The sequence below is a fragment of the Chrysemys picta genome, chromosome 12 (assembly GCF_011386835.1).
Source record: "Chrysemys picta bellii isolate R12L10 chromosome 12, ASM1138683v2, whole genome shotgun sequence".
Lineage (NCBI taxonomy): Eukaryota > Metazoa > Chordata > Testudines > Emydidae > Chrysemys > Chrysemys picta.
The window spans coordinates 30,823,498-30,836,448 of record NC_088802.1 but is presented as its reverse complement, the minus strand read 5'-3'; the positions used below and the strand labels follow the sequence as shown (position 1 = coordinate 30,836,448).

Below are 12,951 nucleotides of genomic sequence, written 5' to 3'. Positions count from 1 at the left end.
CAGAGGTGGTAAAACTATGATAGACTAACCCCGTCCATCACAGTTTCTTACCCCTGGACCAGAAAATGGGGAAAGGTGAGAGGTACTATATTGCGGTGGGAATGCCTCCATCCAGCACAACTTACTGCCCTGGGACTGCAGGATGGGGAAAGGCAGAAGCAGCAACTTGTATGGCAGCAAAAGGGAGAATACACAGATGTCAAACAGCTACCAGTCAGGGTGAAGGGTAGCATGTAGTGCCAAAGAGAGAAAGAGAGAGAATTGGAGGTTTTTTTCCTACAGCCCAGTGATGAGTTAATTTTATCCTACAAGTAACCAGAGGAAGCTGGCGGCATAGCACTCGCAATTCCACGCCCTTAACTAGGGGAACAGCCCTCGAGGCTCAGACCAGGGCTCGCAGACAGAGACATGTGGAGAAAAGAGACCCAGTGCAATCGGTCTCGCTAGGACCCAGAAGGCGCCGGGCGGAGCGATTCCCGGGGTCACTCAGCCTGGCAGCAGGAAGTGAATAGCAGTCGCTGCAGTGACTCTGTTGCAAGACCCCCGGGCCTCGGCTGCTGCCGCTGGGGACCCCAGAGCCCTGGCTGCAGGCGGGGGAGGAACAGTCCCACTGCTCCCCGACAGACTGTCCCAGTGCAAAGACCCCAGCCTGTCCCGTCGCCCCCTTACTGGGACCCAGAGCCCTGCTCCCAGGCAGAGCCCCACGTGGATAGAAGGTGAGACCTGCCCCCCTCCCCAGGGAAAGACGCTCCCGGTGCAGCCTGTCTGCAGGGGCAGGGGGATGCCCCAGACTGCTCCCAGCTGGGCTGACTGCGATTCCCTGCATTGGGCAGAGGAAAGCTGGCTGCCAGCTCCCATAGTTTGCAGTGAATGTGAGGGATTAGGGGTGGGATAGCAACATGTGGGGAGCCAGAGGGGTGTGGGAGCTGGAAGGGGGTTGAAGAGGGGCAGGGGGCTCTGAGAGCCAGAGGGCATTGAGGGGAGAACAGGGATGTGTGAGGGGACAGGGATGCTGGGGGCGGGATGGGACTATGGGACTGCTGAAGGGAGGCTGAGGGAATACCCAGGAATCAGGGGGAGAATTGTGGGTCTCAGGGGAACAGAACTGGAATAGAGGGAAACTCTGAGTGGGGGGGAGGATAAAGAGAAGGAAAGGGGACAGGATGTGGGGAGAGGGGCTGTGGGGAAGCTGGAGGGAGAATATGAGAGCAAGTGGAGACTGGCTGGGGAAGGGAGAGCCAGAGGATAGGAGAAGAGAGAGGGATGGTGAGAGATACAATGGCAGCTACCCCAGCCCATGGGGTAGTAGAGGAAGAGGGGGCTGCCCCGTCTAGGGTGACCAGATGACAGGAAGAAAATATCCGGACACAAGGGGGGGGGGGTCACTGGCGGAGCAAAAAAAACCAAAAATCGAGTGCTGCCGGTGTAACGACACAAACAGCTCCCTCTCCCAATTCCCTATTGTGGCCCAGTGCTGCTGGCAGTCGGGGGCGGGAGCTGAGAACAGCCAAGTGCTGCGGGCAGTCAGAGGAGATTATGCACCCTCCCTTAGCTATGCATACCTTCAGCCTCTGGTTTTCAGGAGGGGGGGGGAAAAACCAAGGGAAAACAGCTGAGTGTTGCGTTTTGTGCTGATACACCCGCAGTCAGAGGAGAAGAAAAAAAAAAAGCCAAGAACAGCTGAGTGCTCCCGGCGGAGGAAAAAAAAAAAAGCGGAGTGCAGCGTCCCGACTGAAGATCAATCGGGACGCGGGACAAATACCTAAATATCGGGACGGTCCCGATTTTATCGGGACGTCTGGTCACCATAGCCCCGTCCAGCACCCAGGGGGGAATCTTATTCCTTAGAAATGGTCAAACATTAGGGAGTGGGCAGGGGACTTTTCCCTAAGGGATCAGAATTTACAAGGTAAATATCCCCCTCCCATACCCTACTCCCAATTTAGACTTCCATATTCTTAAAACAATCTCATTATTTTGGGGGTCTGACTCCTGAATGTTAAATGTTTGGGGTTGACAGGATTGAACAGGGCCCAGGGGGAGGATCAGAGTGTGAAATGGACTAAAATTAATTCAGAAACCTCCCCAATTGCCCTACTCACCCTGACAGCCTGCAGAATAAAAAATACATTTTGCTCCAGATCATCCCATCTTCCTAGGGGCCGGGGAAGGGAAATGGCTGTGAGGAAGCCAGCTCAGGTAGGGGATATTTTGAGGAGAGCTGCTGGGGAGGGTTGTTGTAAAGGGGGAGGGGCAGGAAATACACAGGGTGAGGCAGGGAGAGGGACAGGGTGTGATAATCCTGCTGGGACATGCTCAGCCTAGGGCCTGATTTATGAACAGGCCCATTGTGGGTGGAGTTAACAATCCTCCGTTTCTGAAAGAGGAAACAACTCCCTGGATAGGGCAGGGGAAAGAGACCAGAGTGCTGGAGCTTGAACCTTCTAGCCAGAGATTGCAGTGAAATACAAAGGGAAGGTGTTGGGATTCCTGTCACTGTTCCGTGCCCAGAGCTCTGCTTCCCCCATCAGCCTGTGCCTAGTAGGTAGGTGTGTGGTAAATGAGAAAACCCTGCCCTCCTCTGTCTGCTGGGAAGAACAAGGAGCCTTCACCACCTCTCTGTTCCCTGGAGCCTCCTGGCCACTCTGAACAGGGTGGGGTGGGATTCCGCTCTTCTGGCCCTCCCAGAGCTGTCCTATTTTTGTGCTTCTTCCTCCGTGAATAGTGGGATTGTGGCCGGGGCAGCAGGTACTGAGTGGGGAGCACTTGTTGTTTCAGATGCCGGTGACCTTTGAGGAGGTGGCTGTGTATTTCACCAAAGGGCAGGGGGCTCTGCTGGACCCCAGTCAGAGAGCCCTTTACAGAGATGTCATGCAGGAGAATTATGAGATTGTGACCTCACTGGGTAAGGATTCATTTACCCTCAGCTATTTGAAGCCATAGGGCCTGCATTCCTGCATTTGGTCAGGTTTTTCCTTGCTCAGTGAGATTAGAGGAGAAAGGGTCACATAGTCCACAGCCCCAGTGTGAGAGAGCCATTCACCTCCATACCCCCTCTAATGGGATAGGGGAGTCATGAACTTAATGGACATGCTATTTTATCCCCATCCCTCCAGCTTTCACAGGAGCTGTGTATTATCCTATCTGCACTAATTCTCACTCACACACAGGATCTCTGTTCACCTCACTTCCTGGGAATAGCTCCATGTGTGGGGAAGACTCTGGGCTCTGGTGGTTTAGACATAGACAGAAGTTTAACACCAGAGCTGTTTGTGTCTCAGCAAGTCCCCCAGAGCCCACAGATCCTGAAAACTCCTAGTAAGGGTGTGACAATTCCCCCCTCCCCTAGACATCTGCCTCTCCCAAGGGGGCTCAGTTACCATGTTCCCATCAGTTTAGCTCCCACAACCCCCCAGGAAATCATGGAGTCAGTTTAATCTCAAGATGTGCCCTTTGTGAGGACATACTCCACCAATCCTCAGTGCACTCACATCATGCCTGATTTCACCCCCTGAGCAGGACTCCCCATTTCTAAACCTGACCTGATTGCCCGGCTGGAAGCAGGGGAAGAGCCGTGGGTCCCAGATCTCCAGGTCTCTGAGGAAAGGAAGATCCCAAGAGGCACATGCACAGGTGAGGGGTCAGTGACACTGACACACAAGGTATATGGCAAATGAAGGAAAAAGCTGAAAATGTGGTGTGAGCCCCCTCAGTTCTGCCTCATCTCACCCAGGTCAGGCTGTGGTCAGCAGGTGTCATATCATCATGGCAGATATCGCTCATGGCTTCCCACCCACCCTGTTAGCTATCAGGAGTTTTTTCCCTGACTTCACTTCTCTGTGAATGTTTGGATGGGATATGGAGACAGAATCCAATTTCTCAGTCTCCCCAACAGTTGTTGTGTTTTCCCACTTTTCTATTCCCCTTTGTGTCCTTTGTACTAGCCCAGGCAATGACTCCTGCCTGGATTCTCTCTCTCCTCCAGCAGATGAGACAATGAGTGAGAACAAGGAGGGGAATCCACAGCAGGAAGGTCCCAAGGAAGTGGAACTGCAGGGAACCTTTTTGAGAAGAGCTGAAGGGAATTTTTCCAAGTGCTTGGAACAGAGAAAAGCCTGCAGTAATTTGCGCAGGTCGGAGAGAAACCTGGGAAACCGCCCAATAAAGAAAGTGGATGAATCCATTGAATGTGAAAGAGGCGGCAAGGATCTCAAGGAAACCACAGCCCAGCGGACAAATCACAAGGAAAAGAAACCCAATAAATGCTTGCACTGTGGGAAAAGCTTCAGTCAGCGCTCAGTACTTACTAACCATAGGAGAATCCACACAGGAGAGAAACCCTATAAGTGTCTTGCATGTGGGAAAAGTTTCAGTCAGCACTCAGGACTTACTAACCATAGGAGAATCCACACAGGAGAGAAACCCTATAAATGCTTTGACTGTGGTAAAAGCTTCAGTCAGAGATCAGGTCGGATTACACATCAGAGGACCCACACAGGAGAGAAACCCTATAAATGCCTGGACTGTGGGAAAAGCTTCAATGAGAAATCAACTCTAATTAAACATCAGAGAACACACACAGGAGAGAAACCCTATAAATGCCTTGAGTGTGGGACAAGTTTCAGTGTACCATCAGCCCTTGTTGTACATCAGAGAACCCATACGGGAGAGAAACCTTATAAATGCTTGTACTGTAGGAGAAATTTCAGTCGGTGCTCAAGCCTTATTAGACATAGGAGAATCCACACAGGAGAGAAACCCTATAAATGCTTTGACTGTGGGAAAAGCTTCAGTCAGAGATCGGCTCAGACTAAACATCAGAGAACCCACACAGGAGATCAACCCTTTAAATGCTTGGACTGTGGGAAAAGCTTCAATGAGAAATCAGTTCTGATTAAACATCAGAGAACCCACACAGGAGAGAAACCCTATAAATGCCTGGACTGTGGAAAAAATTTCAGTGGACCATCAGCCCTTATTGCACATGAGAGGACCCACACAGGAGAGAGACCATATAAATGCTTGGACTGTGGGAAAAGTTTCAGTCGGTGCTCAAGCATTATTAGACATAGGAAAATCCACACAGGAGAGAAACCCTATAAATGCCTGGACTGTGGGAAAAATTTCAGTGGACCATCAGCCCTTATTGCACATCAGAGGAGCCACACAGGAGAGAGACCATATAAATGCTTGGACTGTGGGAAAAGTTTCAGTCGGTGCTCAAGCATTATTAGACATAAGAAAATCCACACAGGAGAGAAACCCTATAAATGCTTTGACTGTGGGAAAAGTTTCAGTCAGGACTCACACCTTATTAGACATCAGACAATTCACACAAGACGGAGACCCCATAAATGCTTGGATGATGGGAAAAACATGGGAGAGAGACCCTATAAATGTTTGGACTGTGGGAAAAGCTTCAGTTGGCGCTCAATCCTTATTAGACATGGGAGAATCCACATGGGGTAGAAACCCTATAAATGTTTGGACTGTGGGAAAAGCTTCAGTCAGCGGACAGGCCTTATTAAGCATGGGAGAACCCACAAGGGGGGAAATTGTGAAATTGTCAGAACTCACACCTTATTACACATCCAGACAGTCCACATAAGAGAGAATCCACATAAATACTTGAATGGTGGGAAAAGCTTCAATCCCAGGTCATACCTTCCTAAACATCGGAGAATTCACATAGGACAGAATCTATAAATGCCTCAACTGTGGAAAAAGTTTCATTCGAAGCTCAAACCTTGTTTCACAGACAATCTACGAAAGAGAGAGAGCACATAAATACTTAGATTGTGGGAAAAGCTTCAATGGCTGCAGAAAAAGATTCATTCTAAGCTCACACATTAGTCCCCATCAGATAATTTACAGAAGAAAGAGCTTGAATGTGGGGGTGCCTTCATTTGGTGCTCGCACGGCATCAAGCATCAGCAAATCCACCCAGGGAAGAGCCCTCTCGGATGTCTTTATCTTGGAAAATGCTTTAGATGGAGCTAACACCATACTGGACGTAAGAGACTCCTCCACACAGGAGAGAAATTCTCTCAGTTCCCTGACTAGGGCTGACCAAAGTAAAAACTCCATTTCCTAATTCCCACACACAGCAGTGGCATTTGGCTCCCAGGTATCCAGCTGCCCATGTCTGGGGGCAGGTTCCAGCAGCAGCTGACCCTGAGCTGATCAGCAACCCTCTGTTTTTGCCTGGTCTAAGCAAACCCCAGGCAGAGGAGAAGTCCTTATCAGCCCCTGCTGCAGCCCTGGCTGCTGAACTGATGGGCCTTCCTGCCTCCTGGTAACTTGCTTGGGGAAGGGAGAGAGAAACACTTCCAGAAGCTCCCTGTGCCTGGATAAAGTTCCCCCCTCTCCCTTCCCAGACGTGATGCCCCTTCCATGGAGATTAGGAGAGGGATACTTGGGCCAGGCCTCACATTCACTCTGGATGCCTGTCCCCACCTCACCCCCATTTCCCAGCAGTCCTGGCCTGGTTTCCCCCACTTACCTGGAGCTGGTCCCTGCAGAGTGAATGTCCCTGGGGCTGGCAACTCTTCCCCTCCCTAAATCCCTGAAAGTGCTGGGTTCTGGGGGATCAAGTGTGAAAGGACCAGGAGGGATGGGTTTTGGATAGGAACCTGGGGGATTGAATGGTTGGGTCTGGTGGATGTTGGAAGCAGAGGGTGCTGGAGAAATCAAATATTAGGGATCATGGGCTAAGAGCGGAGAGTACCGGGAAGAGAGGTGCTGCTTGTATCACTCACCCCCTCTGCCCCTTTTTCCCTGCATCCTCTGCATTCAGAAAGCTCCATTGAGAGGGACTGATTTCCACAGGGTCTTTTGTAGGAGGACTAAAGGTCTAGGGATCCCACCTCTGCCTCCACAGCATCATCCTCCAAGGGTCTCTCTGTGGTGGGAAAAGTGGTTGGGATTAGCTAGCAAATCTCCCCTGACCCTCCTCCACTTTTCCTAAACTAGACTGACCCCAACCATCTTACACATTCCATCCCCCTTTAGCAGAGTGATTGTTAGAGTCACTGAGTTCCCCCTTTGGGGAGAGATTGTCTCATTCCTACATAGTCTCACATTGCTCCAGGTTATGCAAAATAAATAAATAAATTATTTTTTGTACATTGACTCCCTTAAAGACCAGAATTAACAGATCCTAAAAGTGCTGGACCAGGGATAGGAAAATGTGGTGTTTTGGGTTCTGTGTTATTTGAGGGTGATGGGGTGAGTTGGAGGGGTTCCCTCTTCTCCCCTTCGCTGTCACACTTCACCCCGACACAGCAGCCTCTGTCTGAGCTTTAGAGAGTTTATCCTCTCCCCATTCTCTCCACCTCCCAGGATGGCTCTTGTCACAATGTTCTTTGCTCTCCATGCTTAGGAATCACACTTTGATTCTTTTGATCCTGACTCAGACTCCTGAGGGCTAGAGATGAGTGTCCAAGACCTGGAGGGGGAATTCAAATGAATCCCAAAGCTCTGTTTGAGCTTTCTGAGCTTAAACCCCTGTTTCCATCTATTGATAAAGTGGCTTCTAGGCTTTTTCCAGCCAAGTCCAGAATATTTGTGGAGGGATAGATTTTAGGTTTGGCTTTTTTTTCTTTTTCTTTTTTAGATCAGGACAATGCTAAAACTTTTGTAAATGACACAACCAAATAATGAGGAGGTGCTGAATACAGGTTTAGCCAGTTCAGAGGAAAATGGATACATTTGTTTTCCTTCTTTTGGGAGTTATGATTCTGTGGGATTTCTCTTTATCTAACCTGAATGTGTTCTGTAGCCCATCTGGTAGTGCTGGATTTTCTCTTTTCTGAAGGGTGTTTAGTCACATACTTTGATATTAGTTTAGTTTGACAGGGTGTAGCACAGTTTTATTCAGGACTTTATGAGACAAACGATCATTTGCCAGAAGAGTCCTTTTTTATTTTATTGTAACCTTTCTTTACCCTTTGTCATGAGATTTTTGTGTGTTTGAACAATGAAAATTATCACTATCTCTCAGCACGAATACCAAGGATGAGAGCTAGATTCACACTCTGAGAGGCCGAAACTGAACGGGGCATGGAGTTACTGCCTGATCCCTACAGAGATGTGAGATGCAGTCAGGAGCGGGAGAGGGTGGGGAAACAGAGCTGGGAAACTGCAGACTTTTCTCTTGAGAGCCAGACAGCTGATGCTGAAAACTGAACTTGCTGTGCCAATGCCAGAGAGACACAGGAATTGCCTTGTGAGTGCTGGGTGAAGTCCCTGAAATATAAAGGGTTACAAATGATGCCCAGAGATGAATTATAAGTGGAGCAGGCAGCATCTCCCGACTGCTGAGAGGAGAAGCCTGGGGAGAGACAAGAAGGAAACTGGGGAAGCCAACAGGTCTGGACTAGCCTTGAAGCCAGGCTGACCCCCATCATAGAGGCCAGACGGAGATGAGCCTGACAAACCAGTTGGTCACCCCTCCCCATCTACCAGTGTCCTGTGTGGGGATGACAGAGACGCTGTCTATCCCACTCACACCACACTGTATCTGTCTAATCGCAGCTCCTTGGATTCCCTGCTCTCTGAGTGTTTGCTTTGTGTCTTGGGGATTTGGGCATAGCAATGTGCTGGGCTGGGGAAGTAAAGTACCATGCTGAGCTGGGCTGGGGAAAGGAGTCTGTCTTTTTTTTGTTCTTTGGAATAATAAAGTAAAATTTAGTTTCTCACACTCCAAGTGTAGTTTGTTTTGCATTAAATACCCAGCAGATTCAGAGTGGAGTTTAACAGTAAAAGCAATGCTAACATGGTCTGGTACGGAAATACACAGTGAGGTCACCCATACAACCTCACCTCTGCCCTGTCATAGGCTAAATTTTAGGCAGTATATTCACAAATTGATATACGTATAATATGGCTGAAGTGATTCTACTCTCTGAACTGGGTTTCATCCCAAGATCCCCACTCTCTCAGCCTTACCACCTGCCTAATTCTAACTCAGATCCGTTTAAATCAATGGGGCTATTTGCTGTAGTAAAATTAAACATTTGAATAAGGTTTTGTGGGACTGGGAGTTTAGATTGCTGGGTTTGGGAACCTCTCTCTGTTGATGCTTGGCCTGTTCCTCATATCACAACTTTCCCCAAATTAATTCATGTCTGATTACCAAGTAATTGTGTCTGAGTTAATACCTTTAATTTTAATACAGCAGCAGTCAGAGGCTCCACAGAAGACTAAGACCTGGTCTACACTGGGGGGGAAGAGGGGGGGAAATATCGATCTAAGTTACGCAACTTCGGCTACATGAATAACGTAGCTGAAGTCGACGTACTTAGATCGACTTACCATGGTGTCTTCACCACGGTGAGTCGACTGCGGCTACTCCCCCATCGACTCCACCTGCGCCTCTCGCGGTGGTGGAGTACAAGAGTCGACGGGAGAGCGCTTGGAGGGTCGATTTATTGCGTCTAGACTAGACACGATAAATCAACCCCCGCTGGATCGATCGCTGCCTGCCGATCTGGCAGGTAGTGTAGAAATACCCTAAGGCCATATTGTTCTAGGTACTGTATATACACATCATGAGAGACAGCTCCTAAGGGAATGAGCTTACAATCTCAATATGCAGAACAGCCAACATAATGATTTTTTCAATGTCAGAAGTGACTCTGTAATCTAAAGGGCTACGAGTGATGCCCCAAGTGGAATGGTGAGGGGAGGGGGCAGCACCTCTCGATTGCTGAGAGAATGAGGTTCTGCACCTAAAGCAGGTATTCAACTTCTGTTATGTGTGAAATATGCCAATTGTTCTTTCCCAGAATTACAGCACTTACCCCTTGTCAAGGCTGAATCCCCAGTCTAGCACTTCGAGTGCAGAAGGTAGGGGCCCGCAAGGATTCTAAAAATTAATACTTGCCACTCCAGGCTTGTATTAAACTCCCAAGGTTACAGCTTTTCTCTGACCTTGGCTTGGTAAATGCTGCCACCACCCAAATGCAAAATACCCCCTTTGACCCAGGAAGGAGCACTTGGGAATTCCTCCCTGTGGGGTACCCTCAAGCCCTTTTATCCTCACCCCCACCCTCCGGGGAGGAGCTGAGAAAGAAAACAAAGGAAATTAGCTGTTGCCACCAGCTAATCAAACAGCATATGCACAAACCTCTTAGGACACCAAAATCCGATCCTGTTCTTAAAAAGAGTAAATTTTATTAAAAACTAAAAGGAAGAAAATATATTTGGAACTTAGGCTTTTGCTAGATTTTAAAAGAGCAATTACAAAAAATTAAGCACCCAAAATAGCTTTTTGGGGGTTCAGCTTAAAGGTTACCAGCAAACAAAAGCATCTGGGGTTAGCACAGAGGAGTCCACAAGCCTTAAAAATAAACAGAAATAAACCTAATTGCGTCTTTCTAAACATTACTAATTTACTTACATATTTGGGTTGTTAAAAGTAGTTCTAGATATGATCTGATGATTTTCATATCTGGTTCAAACTTTACACAGTATGTCTGCTGCCCCGTCTCTTCAGCCCAGAGAGAACAACCCCAGACAAAGGGAAAGTTTCTTTCTCAATTTTTAAATTGCCTGCCCATTGGCTCTTTTGGTCAGGTGCCCACTTCCTCTTCTTTATCTGGGGGACTTTTTAACCCTTTACAGGTAAAGCAAGTAGAGAACAGCTACCAAGAGGGATTTTACAGCTAACTGGCTGGGACTGGGTGTCCATCATAGAATAGAATCATAGAATATCAGGGTTGGAAGGGACCTCAGGAGGTCATCTAGTCCAACCTCCTGCTCAAAGCAGGACCAATCCCCAGACAGATTTTTGCCCCAGATCCCTAAATGGCTCCCTCAAGGATTGAACTCAAAACCCTGGGTTTAGCAGGCCAATGCTCAAACCACTGAGCTAAACCACTGAGCTATCATCTCCCCCTCCCCCTTCATTTATCACATTTTCTGAGAAAAGTAAATCTGTTACTGGCTTTAGCAATAATCATTAGCAATGGGTCTGTTCAGCCATTTAGCACCGACTGTCAGATCCTGCCATATAGTGCTTCCCCTCAAAGCACCATACTATTCTGAGTAAGGTATTTTAGTGCTTGTGGACCCAGATTATGTTAAACTGAGGTTTAGGTTTTGGGTAAGTTTTTCAAAAGCCTCTTTTCAAATATGACTTCAGGTTGGACTTTTTTTAAGGTATTAGGCAGCTGAGGCTGTAGATAGGGGCCTAATGGGGTTGTCAGAGCAGGTTAGGAAGCAGGGGTAGCTCCTGAAAAAGATTTTGGTGCCGGGCTGCTACTTTCACTTTAGGTACCAGAATCTGCCATTTAGAGGCCACTGATCCTCAACCGCCTCCCGCACTGAGCTGCTGCCGAACTCTGAAGGTGTCTAAAGATCCTATGCACCTAATTTTCCGTCATTTAATTCCCCCTCATGCCAACAAATCTGGTAATGGACATGCATACAGCTGCCTCAGACTATGCACACTGATCCCTATTTCATACCTAAGCCCCAGCACACTCCTCACACTAAGGCTATGTCTACACTACCACAGTAAGTCGACCTAGGCTTCACAACTCCACCTACGTGAATAATGTAGCTGGAGTCGACGTACCTTAGGTTGAGTTACCGCGGGAGGTCAATGGGAGAAACTCTCCCCTTGACTTACCTTACTCTTCTCGGCAGGGGTAGAGTACAAGGGTCGACTGGAGAGCAATCTGCTGTCGATTTTGCAGATCTTCAGTAGACCCGCTAAATCGACTGCCGGTGGATCAATCTGAGCGTTGGTCCCGGCTGTCGTGTAGATGTAGCCTAAGTGTTCCCTGGCCTATCTCGCATGTGGCTGCCCCACTGCCCCCTCAGGTTTGTCCCAGTTCCCTACCCCATTTCTGAGGGGGAGGGGGCCTGAGGCCAAATTTGGTGCTGCAACCCACATGGCACAATGCCACTCGCTCAATTTTGGCCCCAGAGCCTCCCCTCCCCCTTACATAACTGTGCTGGGACATTATGGCCTATGCAGAGTGCGCAGAGCAGCAGCCCCGGAACCGGACCACCTGGTGCTTCACCGCCCACATCCAGGTGCAGCATGGGGAGCTGCCGACAGTGCCCACATGGGGGACCCAGACAGGAGAAGGACATGAGTGGGTTTTGCCAACAGCCCACAGATGGGTTAATCCAGCCCTATGAATAACCAGAGGAACCTGATGGCAAAGCACTGACAGCTCCATGAGCCGAGTTAGGGGAGCAGAGCTTGTAACTCCGGCCCAGGGCTAGTAGCCAGTGAGCCTGGTGTGGAGACAAGAGACTGTCTCTGACAATCTGCTCCCTCTGCCCATCTGTTACCAGAGTGAATCACACACAGAGTCAGTGTCCCCGAGAAATGTGTTTCCTACTGCTCCTGGTTCTGGGCTGCCTCTCTCGGACCAGGACCCATCACCCGCATGACCAGGTTGATATTGGGGATGCTCTGGAACAATCCCCAGTCTCCACAGAAACCCCCCGTCTCCCCCTTCCCTGGGATCTGGATGTCTCCTTTCTGCCCATTGACACACCAGCTTCTATGCATGATGTCCCGTTAATGCTGAGAGAAGCTGCCCATTCCCAGGGGACATGGGGCCCCCAGTAGGCAGGTTCTGTGGCAGGGGGGCTGCAGTGCAATCCCTTGATCGCTAGGACCCAGGAAGAGCTAGGATGCGGCTCTGGGAGCAATTGCTGGGTTCACTCTGTCCTGGGGGCAGGAAGGGGGTACAATATGAATCGCACTTGCTGCAGTACCTGGGGCACTGCGGGGAGCCCACGCTCCTTGCAAGGTCCGCAAGCCCCGGCGGCTGCTGCTGGGGACCCAGGAGCCCTGACTGCAGCCTGGAGAGGCAAATCTCTAGCAGTAACATTCCCGCTGCTCCCCAGGAGCCTCTCCCAGTGCAGAGACCCCAGCCTACCCCTTCTCGGGTTCCAGCCCCTGCTCCCAGGGAGGGCACGGCTTGG

The 12,951-nt window shown here is 49.4% G+C and overlaps 1 protein-coding gene across 2 annotated transcripts; it reads left to right on the top strand.

The window, feature by feature from the left end:
* The first annotated feature begins 396 nt into the window (after window positions 1-396).
* Window positions 397-8,701, top strand: LOC101934822 (zinc finger protein 436-like). Of its 2 annotated transcripts, none has more exons than XM_065562383.1 (4): window positions 397-716; window positions 2,779-2,905; window positions 3,520-3,633; window positions 3,989-8,701. In XM_065562383.1, the coding sequence occupies exons 2-4, from the start codon at window positions 2,779-2,781 to the stop codon at window positions 5,467-5,469; spliced, it is 1,722 nt and encodes a 573-aa protein (XP_065418455.1). In that variant the 5' UTR covers window positions 397-716; the 3' UTR covers window positions 5,470-8,701. The 2 variants fall into 2 exon arrangements, with proteins under 2 accessions (XP_065418455.1, XP_023957478.1); XM_024101710.3 differs by having other exon boundaries at window positions 398-716; window positions 3,986-8,701.
* Window positions 8,702-12,951: the final 4,250 nt, after the last annotated feature.

Excerpts from the sequence above, each read along its gene's own strand:
- LOC101934822 (XM_024101710.3), top strand. The coding sequence starts at position 2,779 with ATGCCGGTGACCTTTGAGGAGGTGGCTGTGTATTTCACCAAAGGGCAG. Across the intron at positions 2,906-3,519 it reads TGAGATTGTGACCTCACTGG|GACTCCCCATTTCTAAACCT; the intron begins GTAAGGATTCAT and ends CCCCCTGAGCAG. Across the intron at positions 3,634-3,985 it reads CCCAAGAGGCACATGCACAG|CAGATGAGACAATGAGTGAG; the intron begins GTGAGGGGTCAG and ends TCTCTCCTCCAG.